The sequence below is a fragment of the Lissotriton vulgaris genome, chromosome 11 (assembly GCF_964263255.1).
Source record: "Lissotriton vulgaris chromosome 11, aLisVul1.2, whole genome shotgun sequence".
NCBI classification, from domain to species: Eukaryota; Metazoa; Chordata; class Amphibia; order Caudata; family Salamandridae; genus Lissotriton; species Lissotriton vulgaris.
In genome coordinates, this window is record NC_141699.1 from 121,110,292 (window position 1) to 121,126,154 (window position 15,863).

The 15,863-nt window shown below is 45.8% G+C and overlaps 1 protein-coding gene across 1 annotated transcript in view; it reads left to right on the forward strand.

The window, feature by feature from the left end:
* Positions 1 to 257: 257 nt before the first annotated feature.
* Positions 258 to 15,863, forward strand: part of PXN (paxillin) — a 333,296-nt gene continuing 317,690 nt past the window's right edge. Inside the window, exon 1 of the mRNA XM_086942871.1 lies at positions 258 to 486. Within this exon, the coding sequence (XP_086798997.1) occupies positions 474 to 486 (13 nt within the window). The 5' untranslated portion in view covers positions 258 to 473. The remainder of the gene's footprint in view (positions 487 to 15,863) is intronic.

Below are 15,863 nucleotides of genomic sequence, written 5' to 3' on the forward strand. Positions count from 1 at the left end.
TCTCTCCAGGTAAGGACGCCCCTTGTTTCGCCCCTCGGTGCACGTTGCTGCTCTGCCTCTGTTCTGCGGGAGGCGCTGCTGCTGCCCGGTTCCATCCCTGGGATAGCTGCTGCAGCGCCTCTGCTCTCCAGCAGGTGGCACCCGTGCGCCTTGCTTGGGACGCAGGCATGCCCTCCACGGCCCGCTCCCTGAGCGCTCTCTGGGTGCCTCGCGGACGCGCCCGCCCCCAGCCCCAGCCCGTGCCCCGGTGACCGCAGGGGCGCGCACGTCGGAAGGGGGCGTCGCGGGAGCGCGCGGCCTGTCCCGAGCCCGACTGCCGTCGCCGAAAAGTTGCGGGTGGAGAGGAGCGGCGGCGAGCGGGGTCCGGTGTGTCTCGGGGGACCGAGGCCGGCCGTGGGGAGAACAGGAGCCGCTCAGGGGAGACCGAGGGAGCCCTCCCCGGGGTGGGGAGCGCCGCCCGGGCACACGCAGCCATGGACGACCTGGGTGAGTGTGGGAGGAGGGTGGAGGGCACTGTGTTGGGGTCGGGGGGGTACTGTACCTGGGGAGGGCATTGACGAGGGGGGTAATGTGCTGTAGGGCATTGCATACCAGGATCTGCAGTAAACGTGGGCACTGTGTACGGGAGGCGGTGGGCAGGGGGCTATTGTAAATAACGGGGTACTGTGGTTGGGTTACTCTGGAGAACAAGGTATAAACGAATGGGGCACGATACTGTTTTCTGGGTGCTCAGTTGTAGTGGATGGCACTGTGGGGCGCTGCAGCATGGACGCCACTGTACCTGGGGATGAGTTTCTGAATGGTTGCTGCACTGACTGACTGACGAGATTTCTACTGAAAATAAAGGCACTGTGGTTTTGGGGACACACCGTTATCCAGAAGTGGGGTCCTCCAGCAGTCAGGATGGGCCATCACAACTGTACCTAGTGTGCCCACTTGCCTTATGGACCACTTGTGCATACATGGCTTTGCTGTCCAGGATTGTTGTCGAGGAGAAGTGAAGAAAAAAGTGTTCTCCGAGTAAGGTTTCTTGTGCAGCGTGGAAGTGGCTTTCTCTGAAAAGAATTAACGGAAGCATACCACCGCAGAGGGCAGTGTGGGCACCGTGGTAAGAAGCCACCCACGGCTGATGCCAACCTGTGTCCCGGACAAGAAAAAGCACGCATGCAAAATGTGATGCCCTAAACTGATCACCAGTCTGAAAAGCTAAGTGGCAAAAGTTGGCACCCAAGTGCCAAGTTACTTAAGGGTTGAGCACCATCCAGCTTTATGTGAAGGGGTAGAGTGCAGACTCACACCACATGGTAGCGGTTACCTAAGTCCTAACCCTAGTCTGGTGCCAACAATAATGAAAAGAATATAGAAAACATATAAATACCAAACAAGATGGGCAGTTCTTGCCCAAGTCATCAGAGGCTGGACATCAGACAGCCCACTGCCCAGGTGGAGGGACAGGACTGTGTGACTACAGAACGTCCCTGCCCTCCTCCACCGGAGGAGATACATGGTTAAGACACATATATAGTTTTTTCTTTTGCTAAAGTTCTGACTCGTGTGGGTCAAAGCATTGCATCCATTTACTTACCATAATAAAACGCAAATCATTGCATCGATTTACTTACCATAATAAAAGCCTGCAGACACAGCACAAAGTTACCTAGCCCGGGCAGCACTCAACCACTAAGTGTAGACTGACCAACGTTTGAGGAGGCATACACACATCATGGGGCGAAATTGCCTTAGGTTGAGAAGACTCCTCGGAGGACCAGAGAAAAGGGGGTTTGTATACAAACACACTATCACTCCAGGTAAATAAAATGCCAACTTTCTGGAGGTCGCAACGAGTGTTTTGCTAATTAATTGTTTGGGCACCGCACCGATAAGTCACCCCAACATGGACTGATCGCCTGCTGGCAGTCTGCGAGTAGGAGGGCACACACGCCAAACATGGGCACCGACTGGGACTCATCCGAGGGCTGAACTGTAGCTTTCAAACTGAGAGAAGGAGGACTTTTTGCCAACCCGCGTGTAAATGGTTACTGTGTGGACCACAGGCTCATTGCCCCAAAGAAGGGGTTAGAAACCAAACGTTAGAACAACAGGGTTGAAAATCAGCATGCCGGCTGAAAATTCAAAGAAAACCAGGGCACCGAAGAGTGTCAATCCCACCCAGAGCAAGGAATAAACGTGCAGCGAAGAGGGCTGGGCATAGCCTCTCCCCTCCTCCCGCCAAAGTAAACGATTGCACAAAATCAGGCTCTATTATGACTCCTAGCTGATAAACAGGCCTCGGTGGACTTTTGGTGTGATAACAGTAGAAGAATTTCCGGGTGCCGTTAGCTGGGCCCTGCCTTACTTCATCTCCGATAAGACGAGTTATTTGAGCCCAGTTGTCTGCATTTACTCCTACACACCAGTGCGTCCTCCTTATCTTTCTTCACCTATCTCCTTCTGCCTCCACAGATCTCTATGAGAAACAGGCCTGCCCCAACCAGACCCCAGCATTGGACTCTGTAGTGGGCTGACTGCACGTGTTCAAGTGACATAGTACACTGCTAGTTACAAGGTGAAGGGGAACATAAAGACCTAACATGAGGATACTACAGACTCTCTGCGATGGGGTCGATTCTCACACGTCTTAGGTCCTGTCGTGAGCTACTTCACTATAAAGAACTGAAATCTAAGGGGTGCTTGAGAGCTACCACTCCTCACTGCTTTCCCTCCCACACAGTAAGCCAGTGCTTTTATGGGGTACTTCGAAGAACCTGGAACACCCCCACCTTTCGACCTCAAACATACTTGAGAACTGCAGTAAAATTGAGGGTGGTGTTTTTTTCTGCAACGTGAGTTGAAGGCGCTTTTAAAGCACACTTTAATACAATGACAGCCAATGGCTGCCTGGGGGTGTTTTAAATGTGTTTTTTAGGCTGCGCAGCAAGTTCTCCGAATCGAGGTATTCGTTGCCTCTGGTGCTCGTTCACAGGGTGTGGCGTAACCTGGTATTTCCGCTACTTTGTGTACTTTTGTGATAGCACGCGCTGACGAGACAGGCTTAGTTCATTCTTGTGTCTGTTGAATTCCTACGAGGCTGAGGTGTCTCGGGTGCGTCTTTTCTGGAGAGCGTTTCCGTTTTTACAGTGAATATCTGCAAACACCGGAGGCTACATAAATCCCCAAGGCATTGCACAGACACCAGGGACTGCAGAAACACCAGGCCAGCCACCGATAGGGAATCCCTCTGGGGCTAATTACAGACTTCAGAAGGCAGGCAGAAACGCCCCAGGACTAATTACAGATAGTCGAGTACAGAAATATGCTCAGCCAGCGCTCTCGTGAGGTCTGCGTGCCATGTTCTGTCGCAGTCTTGAGGCTTTCTTCAGTCCCGGCTCTTCTGTTCTTTTGCTATGTTGTGTTGTATGCTCTGATGCAGGAGTGAGTGCCCGACATAGGGCCTGATTTATGCCAGATTTCCAGGGTATCCACTGACTATGTGAACGTGTATTTACCTCTACACCATACCAGGGAGGAACATCCACTGACACGTGATGCATAACAGAATATTTTCTGTATACGCCAGCATAAATGAATATCACAGGCCTTCTAGTCACACATTGCCTACTGGGCGGTATTTCTGCACTGGTTTGAAAGATTTACTCTGTTTACAAATGCCACCTGGAAATATTGTGAACAACAGATCAGCCTTTGTGAAGTTATGTGTGTTTATTTTTGTGCAGTTTCATTAAGTGTTCTGCTGAGCAGAGGTTGTTTAAGTCATCCATGGGTCTAAGACTCAGGTTGACTGTAAACCCTTTAACCAGCAAATTATCCGCAGGTAAGGTCTCGGCCTCATTTGAATATTTTCAGATTGCCAGACCATGATTAAATCTTACTCCTGACATTGTTTATGTTCAAGCAAAGTCCAGTTAAAAAAATAATATAAAATATTTAACATAGTTTGTACTTAACACCTTCACATATAGCGATTAAGTGCACACAACATATAGATGTATTCTTCCTATTTACTGGTAATGATTCTGGGGCATATTTACATGTTCTGGCGCATCTCTGCAAATCAGCAGGGATGCGCCAGAACAGATGCGTCATGCAATCCCTTCCTTCCGCCACCACAGATGAGCCGCATTTACAATGCGGTGCACCATGGTGCAAGGAAGGGAAGATGTGTGACGCATCTTGTGGCGTATGAGCGGCGCATTGCTGGAGTCGCGTCGCAAGTGCGACGCAACTCCTTTAATGCACAGGGGCCACCCATACTCAACGTGGTGCGTCACTCCTTACGCCGGCTTCAAGCAGGCGTAAAGATTTGACGCAGCAGCGTCGTAAAACTGACTCAGTGAAATCTTGTAGATTTCACTGCGTCAGTTTAACGGGGCTTTCCTGCGAGGGAACGCCCACCCTGCGACAGAACGCCCACATGAAACCTGACGCAGGTTTCATGTGGTGCAGGGCTTTACAACGTGACGCATCTGCCTAGATGCGTCAAGTTGTAAATAAGTCGCAACGCTGGGCATTGTTTACGCCACCGCTGCGTCACAAAAGTGACGCGGCGGCGTAAAAGTGTCGCAAGGGGCTTGTAAATCTGCCCCTCTGTTTTTTATTTTTGCTATGTTTCGCCTATACTGCTGATCGGTCATTTGAGTACTTCAAGAAACCTGGGAGGTGATTGGGGCAGCTGTAGACTTTAGGTGCTAAGGAACCTGGTCTGGATTGACTCACGTTCTCTGATATAAAAGTTGTCGTTCATTGTATTTGTAGGACGTAGACGGTCTGAACTCTGAAGAGATTTTACTCCTTTCTGAAATTTCAGCTAGTCTTTTTCAAGTCTGAGAATGGACTGAATTCTAGGGTTTGTGGAGCCCTGTGTATAGAAGGATATGTGTGACAACTGCTTCTGTCTAGTTAGATAGATGTCTTTCAGATTAAGGGAGGCCAGCTTTAGGCTTTTGACAGGCTGATGATTTCAGAGGACCTTTGCGCTATCGCGCTTCCATGTACAGATTTCTGAAGGACACAATATTTTCACATCTGTGCTTTACTTATCGAGTGCAGGTGCACTGTCTTAAATGAAAGATGGGCAGTTGCCAGCATGAAAAATAATGACCTATTATGACTTTGTTACGGTGTCCCACAGGCCAACAATACACAAAATTCATTTTAAAATATATATGTTAATACTGGTCTTATGTTTTATTGTTTTGGGTAATATGTTATGCACCAGCCTTGCCCCAGTGCCTCTACTGAGATGGTCTGTACTTTACGAAACCATTCATAAATAAACGTTTCTAGGTAGATCATACATGATGGGTCATTGTTTTGTCAATACAGAATGTGGGATTTTCTTAGAAGGCTTTTGGTGACTCCTGAAGTCAGTTCTTTGGGGTGCGACTTTGGTAGATACATGCTCTGGAAAGTAAGTTGAAAGAGTTTGGTGCATGCTCACGAACATTTGACTTAAACTACAGCAGGCCAGGCCTGCTTTAGCTTTTGGTCTCTGTACACTTTGTGATGTTTATGGCAATTTGTACTGCCTACGAATTCTAAATCCACATGCACATGTTTGTGCCTTGCTCTGTACACAGCACACTTCTCTTTGCTGATGACTCTGAACAGCACCACACACTTCTCAAAGAACTCTAACCTTGTGAGAGCACCTGACACTCACACAGGTTTTTCTCCTACTACACTTATGATGCTATTTATATTGTAAAACTTTTTGTGCAAAGTTTACATAATGTAGAACCTGCCTGCTGGATGTTCCTCTTATCCAGGAAGGGGGGCTGTTCCTTCTTCATCAGTCCTGTGGCTGTAGACTACTGCTGTCATTCATGCTGTTACATTTGCTTTAAACATTCTATTCCACAAATAGAAATTCTCTTTCAGAAATAAAGCATTTCATTTTCTGGGGAAAATACTCTACTTAACAAAAGTCACATTCTACGAGTGTCAGTCAGTCAAAATTTGACTTTATTTGGTTTGTCACAACCATAAAGCATACATATACAAAATTTCAATTAAAATAGCAAAAGATAAAAATTCATTTACTTAGAATATGTTTTCCCATTCCTTAATTAGACACTATATTCCAGACCCTATCTTTAGTCTGTTTCTGCTTTTTGAAAATGAGTCTCGACAGAGTTCATGAATTTTACCCCGCGGCATGTTAGGATGTTTGAACCTGCTCCCATCCAGCTGGTAACAGCTTGCCTGCAGGTACGGATCTGTAACACATTAAAAATTGGTTTCAGTAAAGTTCTACGAGTGTTTGACCAGAGGAGAGGATGTGGCCTAACGGCTACGGAGGTCGACCTTGAAGCTGGGGAACCGGGTTCAAGTCTCAGCAGGGACACTCAACATACTGTGATTCTGTGCATGGCGGCATAGCCTCAGTGGCAGCAAACTGGCACTTTATGGAACAACAAGCAGTGCAAGATGGAGAAGCAAGCAATGGTGCTACTTCTGAATTCTTGTGAGTTGTCTCCTTACAGTGAGTGAGAACAATGATTTGAAATTTTCGCTACAGTTGCAAGAAACGTAGTGCCTTAGAGTGATGAGAAGATTTAGGCACCACTGGATGGTGGCATACAAGACCAAACTAAGGTGAATTGAGGCTGACTCAGGCAAAGAAGAAGGCTACCTCCATAGATTACAAGCATAGACAATGGAGAAGGCAATGCCGTGGATGAAAGTCAAGTTCTCAAAGTCATCCGCATTCCAGAGTAGGGACCCACTATTCTCCCCCCCCCCCCCCCCCCCCCACCTTCCTTTCTCCTTCATTCTCCTTGAGGACCAAATTGAGCGCATAGAGGGCATGCAAAACACTAGAACCATCAGGATATTGGAAAGGCCGCCGATCATGGATTCTGACTTCTTACCTGTGTTTGAGACTTTGCTTAGCCATAAGGTAATTCCTGATTTAGGGGAATTTTTCACTAAATGGAGATGGGCCCCACAATTTTCAGTAAGGGGCTTTAGGGACGGAAGGAAGAACAAAGTTACAATCCTTTCTATAGTGCAAGAAGATGCACAGAATGCTATTCTGAGAGCGGAAATTGTGAAGAAGGGACTGTTTTATCATGAGAATGTTCCTGTTCCCTGACATGTAGCCCATGACAAGAGGAGACAGAAGAAGCAGGCATCAAGATACAAAGCAAATGGGACGTGGACACGTCTAATGCTGTGTTGTCTACACCATGCACTTTTAGTTGGTCAGGCGAGAAAAAATGTTGACCTATTTTTGAAAAACCAGCAGCGATGTATGTGAAGTGAAGGTCTAGACAAAACAAGGGCGCCGGAGAAGAGTTGCAAAGCCAAGACTGACTGCATACATCTCTGTTGGGTTCCAATATTGATGGCAGCTTACTTGGATATGTTGTACACCCCTATTTAAGCTCGAGTCTTGAGGATGCCCAGATCTGAGACCTCTATTGGAGACACATTATCTCTCCACATGTGGTTTAACAGTTGGGGCATCACATGTGCCTGCATGTAGACACAGAGAGGACAATAGCCTCGTACATGAAATCGGATTTGTGACAATGCCCAGATTTGCACTCGAGGGTGGAGATCTGACCGCGACCATGATGGGAACTTGAATGCTAATAGTTCAGGAATGTTCCACTTGTTCCTTATATTTCAGATTCCGCAAGTTCTTATTACATTTGGAGATGTTGGAACTAAAAGAGGAACTTATAGAAGCTACAGCCCCCTCTTTAATGTGCAGGCTAGGCTTGATATTTACAATGGGTGAAATACATTCAGCGGACCTTGGGCAGCCACCTCTAGGTGCTTCTGAACTTCTATCTGATGGGTGGAGTATTTCACACCTTACTTGATGGTAGGTTGGAACTCTCTAGGACTTCTGGCCTCCAAAAAAGTCTTCATGGTAAGCCTTTGTACAGGACTTTTAGAAAGATTGCCCTTGAATGGCTCTGTTGGAAGAACTGCTGGGAAAGTGACCATGAGAGTGGCCGAATAATTGTTAGGCTGCGGTACAACGAAAAGCAGAGTGAGGTTAGGGGACTTGACTTTCACTCAGTGAGTACAAGTGGCTTGGAGCTGCCACACAAATGATACATAGAATTATGTCAAAGATCCAGGCAGTGAGTCTGAAATGTTGTAGGGGCTAAACATCGGGTAACTTATCCTCCGCCAGTCAGTGAGCAACGCTTACAGCCTATGTCCAGCTGGCTGAATAACTGACTCGTCATGGTATCTTGGAGGGTGTCTTCATACGACTGGCTTCCCAAGGGATCCGGTCAGCCTTCAACAAGCCTACCTGGTAGGCCCGGTTACACCCTCACCACCCCTGTATGGCCTAAAGATCTGCGATGTATCGCTGTCCACCTTACCATTAAAATTGGACATGGACTCGCATTATCAGTACCTTGGTGTCCTAGATGCATTAAGTTGTAATTTTCTACTGTCCCTTCAATGCTGTTGCAGCCTACTCTTTTAACACAGTAAAAACCATCAAATATACTCACTCCAGTACTTGTTGCTTAGTCCTATCCACGTATCACACAACTATAAATCCAGTATGGGGATCACAGGTTCCGCGTCCTTTATGGTATATCAGAAAAAAGGACACTCCTACTGTGAGTGAATGAAACCCCTATCAGACACTGGAGGGTGGAGCGCGCTGCAGCTCATTAGCATGTACACCATCTACTAGTGAGCCCCTTTAAAGGCTGGACTCACTCATCCGTATGTGGGTGAGGATCTGGAGTACTCGCACCTTCTGGGCTTGTTCATGCTGTACCACCCTGTGATGGATTCGTCTCAGCGGCCTATATCACGCATAAAAAAGTGTAGGCAAAGTAGAGTTATTCTCCAGATGCCAGACAGCACAAACGACAATCCCCACCAACCGCTCCTGGCCTCAGTCACCAACTGACTCCCATGGGATGCACACAAGAACCCCCTTCCATTTCAAAGCCACGCCCCATCAGCCTATTTTGGGGTGAGACGTACCAGCTGCATGACTTGTCAAGAGTACAGCATTCCGGCTGGAGATGTGTTCAGTAGCTTAGCTGGGTACTCGGGAACCCGAGAGCAAGCGTTGCACTCTTGGCTTTGGCATTTATCTGAAAAGCGTATAATTTTGGCATTTATCTGAAAAGCGTATAATTCTGGGAGAAGTACCCAAAGTGTCCCTTCTAAAATTGTAAATATTTGTGAAATGTATTTTCCTTATGTAAATCAAGCTTGACAGAGCTCAATTGGTTTACACTGTTTGTTTGCCCCTAGCACCCTTTATTTGTGTACAGTGCTTCGTTGTTGCCCGCTCCACTAGTTGCTATATGTCACACACCAGTACATAAAACGCGGTTGAACAAGGGTGGAGGTGTTCTCACCATGGGGGTTGATACCTATTAAAATATAAAACATGTACTTTTGTAAAGCGCACGTATCACCCGAAGGTCTCAAGGCGCTGAATATCAGATGTATATTGTTACCCAACTCAATGATACTCATTTTATCGACCTCAGATGGATGAAAGGCTGAGTCGACCCGCTGGGATTAGAACCTGTGACCATGAGGTCGAACACAGGCCCCTACAGTGGATGGATTTGTCCACTGCGCCACCAGAGTGTGAGATCACCCAGCCTTTGCCAAGTTTGGGGGGCTGCTTTAAGAGGTAAATGGTCTTCTGGGACCCTCCGTGGAAACCGTGGGGGCCCCATTCTGCTCTGGCCACCTGCAGTTGAAACGTTTTTGCTGGGGTTGGTGTGGTGTATCATTCACTTCCTGTCAGCGAGGCCACCTTGTGACAGACCATTCTATTTGTGGCCGCTTTTATAACGTGAGTGCACCTCACCAGGGCGGGCGGGACCAGGAGCCTCTGAGCCTTCCCGTCCCGGTCACCCTTAGAGGCTCCAAAGGTCAGGAGAGACAAGTTCCGGGAAAGCGAGAGAGCCGCACGCCTGTCTCCAGGGAAGCAACAGGATTATTCCTGGAGGCGGCTCGGGTTTCAGAGGGTCTAGCGCCGGTGTTCTAACCCTGCACCTCTAGGCGTGTCTCGCAGCGTCTGGGCACCCTTTGGGAGGCCTAGTGCGAGGCTCGCTGCCGCACCCCCTTCTGCAGACCCTGCTTAAACCCGCCGACGTTTCTACACCTCATGAAACCCAAAAGACCCCAACCCCATGGGCACTTGCTCATACACTGACCCAGGGGTGCAACGCCCAGTGGGCTAAATGGCGTAAGCCCCTGTGTCCTGACTGCTGCAGGTTCCAGAGAGGGAGTCTCAAGGACATTCTTGCAAAGTAACTCGCTGTTCAGTCAGTGAAGAAAATAAAAAAGTATGGGATCTGACATGAATGCTATGGGAGCTCGGTCAGGGAGGCTGGGGCTGGGACAGACACGTGGCTAAAAAATAAGGCAACATAATTGGCAACTATTTTGTTGGCTTTTCTACTGCAGGTTCACACATGTATACTTTAGCACACACGTCTTCACTGAAAAACCCCATGAAAGCTCACTTGGTTAATGCGGCCATTGCAGATGTCTGTGTGTGTTTTGCCAGACAGTCACAGGACGGAACCCTGCTTGGTGCCCTGAGGAAGTGTTCTGTTTATGTATAGTGCTGTCCAGTCCTAGCCTGCCAGTGAACCGCTGTGAATGTGCAAGTTTTTAATTTTAAATTGTATTACACACAATATAAGATCTAAGACTGTCGCAAAGTGTGCAGACATTTAGGGCATATTTGTGTTTTGTGGTGCAGGGCTGCAGGCCACCTTGCTGCGCTGCCCTGCGTCACAGGGAAGGGGCGGGGATGCACCGTATTTATCCAATACAGAGCATTCCTGTTCCTTTTCCTTGTGCTGGTTCCGTTTTGGCATCCTAACGCCAGCACAGGCATCTTTGCACCATGTTGCAAAGGAGCCTCCATTGCATGGAGGGTTGTTCTTTGTGCTGGAAGGGGCACCTTCTGCACATAAACCATGCTGAGATGCATTCTGTGTGCTGCAAAATGCAGCACACACAGAAAGAGGAAAAAATGAAGAGGAATAACGATATTTCTCCTTGTTACGCCTCTCCTGGGGAGGTGTATCTTTTTGGCGCATTCCAAGGTTTACAAATCCTTGTAAATCTGGGAATGCGTCAAAAACCATGGTAGCTGCGTAGGAGCACTCCCCGAAACGCCCATGGAACCCCTCCCTTGCACACAGTAACGCATCACAGTGATTTGCGTTGCCTTGCCTTATTCCAAATGTTTGAAGGCATTCAAAGTTACTCCAAGTGGCTTTGCGTGGCTTCAAAAATCTGACTTGGTGGTTAGTGTCGCGCTTGCACCATGTTGCGTGGAGCAATCATGATGCAAAGCTCTTATAAATATGCCCCTTTGTGTTTTAGGATAAAACAAGTATAAAAATATATATTTTTGTAAGATTCAGACTATCTAGTGCAAACTTGTTTTATAAGTTTACTTTAGAAGGACACACTGCAGAACTCGGCTGATAACACCATTACATTGCATAGTATGGGAACTGTTATTGTAAAATTAAAAAAATATTCGGAACGTCATTCCCAATAGATCCTGAACACTTACAAACTGAGTTCATCCAAAAGCTGTTTACAGATTAAGGAAGCTTTTTTGTTTATCCATTGCCTCTAGTGCCTCATGGTGTTGCGCTCTCTCTGCTCCTTTGCAAGGTGCCCAGAGAGAACATTTGTCCCGATTCTGAACTGTGCGGAGCGGAATACCGTTATGCACAAGAGATTCGGCGTTATAGCATGTGGGTGCTGGAACAACCAACCAGATTTTAATAGCCTGAAAATCTTGCAGATAAAATCCCAACGAGGAAAGGCTGCATTGTAACCTGGAGCTCTTCTATAACTCCATCCTGAACCTCAGACATGGTGCAGAGAAGTATGAAATGCCCCCACAGCTCCTTGGACGCTTTTACTACAGGCCCTTGCATACTTTTACCACCTGCTCAGAGTAGGTGGTAAATGTTTGCATTACATCTCATGAAAGAGGGCATGCCATGCAGAATTTCACCTGGTTATTATAGGTCCGCCCAATAATTCCCCATTCTGTAGGTTTAACTTTTAATTTCACAGTGCTGGCGGGTTTTTAGTCCACTAGTAATTACTGGTGCAGAGTTTGCATCCCGCCAATAAAGGGCAACTTGTAATCCATCTATGGTAGGCCACCTAAAGTGTGTGGGAATAGATCAACAGGGTTTAAAGGTCCAGTTATCAGATCCCACCACATCTGTAAATGCAAAGCAGAAGTACTTCACCACACTTTAGCTTCAACAAAAGACAGCATGCAAGATACCATCAGACAGGCTGTGATATTGTATTGTCTATTGTATATCACTTTCTATAGTCTTGAGTGACCCAAAGTGCAGATATACCAGAAAAATAGTTATGTTTTAATATATTAATGTTTTAAACCCATTCATAGAATCTGGCACTATTTAAATAGAAACTGAACAAAAATTATGGATTCTGTCATCAGGTTTTATTAATGATAATCATTAATGCCTGAGGCCTCCAAAGCCAGTCAGCACTCCTAATCCAAGGTAAGTGTTGCTTTAACTAAAGTGTATTGTGGGTGCATAGGACCCCTTGTACCTAGAAGTTCATGTAGCTTTTTCCTTCCACAGACCTTGTATTGGGGTTGAATGGATGCACTGCGGGACCTCAGTGCCTGAAACCCTGAGTTTGCACCTCCCTGGGGTAGCTCCCTTCATCTCTGCACTTTGTTTTCCCTGTACTCGGGGGCGGCTCCTCCGCTTTCCCTGTACTCAGCGGTGGCTCCTCTGCTATCAGGGAGGAGTGTCTCCTCACTGCTGAAATGCAGCAGACCGAGGAAAAATAAAATTACAAAACTTTCTTGTCATTTTATTTTTTTACTTCCAGTCGGGAGTATAGGGCGGGGCCATGCCGCAGCGTCAGCAGCAGGGTAGGAGGAGTGGTAGGCACTGAAAGTGCACGTTGGTTTTGCCGCCCAAACCGACATGCGCACTTGGATATATCCAGGCTGATCCTTGGAGATATCCGCAGTGCTTTGGGGCACAGGCTCCCAGTCCCTGCTGTAGCTCAAAACCTGCCTGCTCCGCCCAATCCCAGTGCTTCTCTCATGCTGGGAGTAATAGCATGGGAGAAGCGCTGGGATTGCGTGGGGTCTTGGAGCCTGTCCTCATGGGAATTGCAGTGCCGGACAGAAGCAGAAGATCGTGGCGGCTAGCAGGGAAGGTACATTTATATTTTTTTAATGACTATTTTTCCACTCCCTCATGTCGGATTGGCATCAGCCGCCCCTCACTGTACTCTGATATGGGAACTCACTCCATAGATGACAGGTATCGGCTTGGGCAGCTGTGTCTGTCCTCGCACGTCTCTCATACCCCAATGAATAAGCGCAGCTACAGGCTTATTTTACAGTTTCCCACAGCTAAAACCTCAACCATAGGCAAGACTATACTCGTGCACTTCTGTCTTTCAATTAGAACCTAATGCTTAAGCTACCTATATTTCACTCATTTTCTCTTCAACTTCATGCAGAGGCATGACAACAAAACGTAAGAGCCAACTCTGGTCCTGATAAATGGTATAAAACAACTCCACATATAGGCAGCAAAACAAACACTTTGTTCCATCTATGGTACTCCTTGGAGTAGCATGCTGCCCCTCCGCAAATGTTCTTTGGTGCTTCGTCAGGATTATGAAGTTCTGTGTAAATACAACTACATTACAATACAACATATTTGAATTCTACAGGCTGCAAGGCCATAATAATGGCAATGCATAGGCTAATCTCTATTGATCTAACCTAACCCCGTGTTTTATAAATGTACAGACTTTTCTTACACTCTGACTCAAAGTTGTGTTTTAAAATACATGTGCAAATCTATGTTTAGGTGGATGTGGTTCCAGTGGGTCACTGGGACCATCCCATGGGGGAACTCCGTTTTTCCTCTCAATGAAATAAGAGGATTCCACACTGTTTTGTCCGTAATGTAGAAAAAGATCAATTTATTCTTTGTAATATTTTTCAAAAAAAGTTCATTTTGAGTAATTCCAAATTTCATAAATGAGGCATCATTATATTGCTATTGTTCCCAATGCATTTCGGGCTAATACATAGTCCTTCATCAGGGAATAACACTGTTGAAAAAAATGAATAACGATGTAACATGTTTTAGGGTCATTATGTCAGTGACAATAGTATACATAGTATTACACTAGCCATATGTTCACTCTTTTTAGTAGCATACAAGGGATCAAGCATGAAATCATAGTGTGACAAAGAATGCAAATGATTGGAACTCAGTAAACATTAGCAATACGGAAAACGAGATAAAACGCTTCAACAGCGTGAAACTTACAAAAATAAAATGGAGAGGGTCGATTCGAACCCTGCTATGGGAATAATGCGTATGCCTTAGTGTGGTGAGCCATATGCTAGTATAGATCACAATGTCGATTTCACATGTATACATAAAAAAGAAAGAAGTATTGATAACTTCCAAACAATCACAGTTGTGCCAAGTGGCATCAAGGGAGCATGTTTATAGGTAGCAAGAAAATTCTATCCTATCATTGAGTCAATTCGGTCTGTGGGTACATAGTTTGTACATCTAAAAATTCTCTCTTTGCAGGAGATGTTTGGTGTTATCTCTTCCTTCTATTTTTTTGACATTTTCCAGAACCAGATATTTAAGCTGAGCAATGTTGTGCTTTTCTTCCATAAAGTGCATTGCTAGCGAGGATTTGGTGTTTTTAAGTCGAATATTAGACTTATGCTCAGTTATTCTAACTTTGATACGTCGTTCAGTCTTTCCTATATACAATTTGCCGCACGGGCATTTTACTCCATATATAACATTGAATGTGTCACATGTTGCATTTACTTTTAGTTTGATTCCATGTCCTTGTATGGGATGGTTAATTGTGTTGCCTTTGAGAATATTATTACAATGGCCACAGTTGAGGCATGGTTTTGTCCCTTTGAAAATTTCCACAGTTTGCGTTTTCGGTTGGATCATTTCTCCCAAATTCCTTGCTCTAGTGAAGGCAAATAGAGGAGGGTCTTTGAAACAGTCATTGAAGTCTGGTTCCAGGGTGAGCATACACCAATGCTTAAGTATAATTTTCTTGAATGTATTGCTTGATGTTGAGATATTAGAAATTGCCACAATTCTTGTTTGCTCTTTTTTAACCCTTTTGTAACCCTTGTGTTACAAAAGGGGTAAAAAAGAGCAAACAAGAATTGTGGCAATTTCTAATATCTCAACATCAAGCAATACATTCAAGAAAATTATACTTAAGCATTGGTGTATGCTCACCCTGGAACCAGACTTCAATGACTGTTTCAAAGACCCTCCTCTATTTGCCTTCACTAGAGCAAGGAATTTGGGAGAAATGATCCAACCGAAAACGCAAACTGTGGAAATTTTCAAAGGGACAAAACCATGCCTCAACTGTGGCCATTGTAATAATAATCTCAAAGGCAACACAATTAACCATCCCATACAAGGACATGGAATCAAACTAAAAGTAAATGCAACATGTGACACATTCAATGTTATATATGGAGTAAAGTGCCTGTGCGGCAAATTGTATATAGGAAAGACTGAACGATGTATCAAAGTTAGAATAACTGAGCATAAGTCTAATATTCGACTTTAAAACACCAAATCCTCTCTAGCAATGCACTTTATGGAAGAAAAGCACAACATTGCTCAGCTTAAATATCTGGTTCTGGAAAATGTCAAAAAAATAGAAGGAAGAGAACACCAAACATCTCCTGCAAAGAGAGAATTTTTGGATGTACAAACTATGTACCCACAGACCGAATGGACTCAATGATAGGATAGAATTTTCTTGCTACC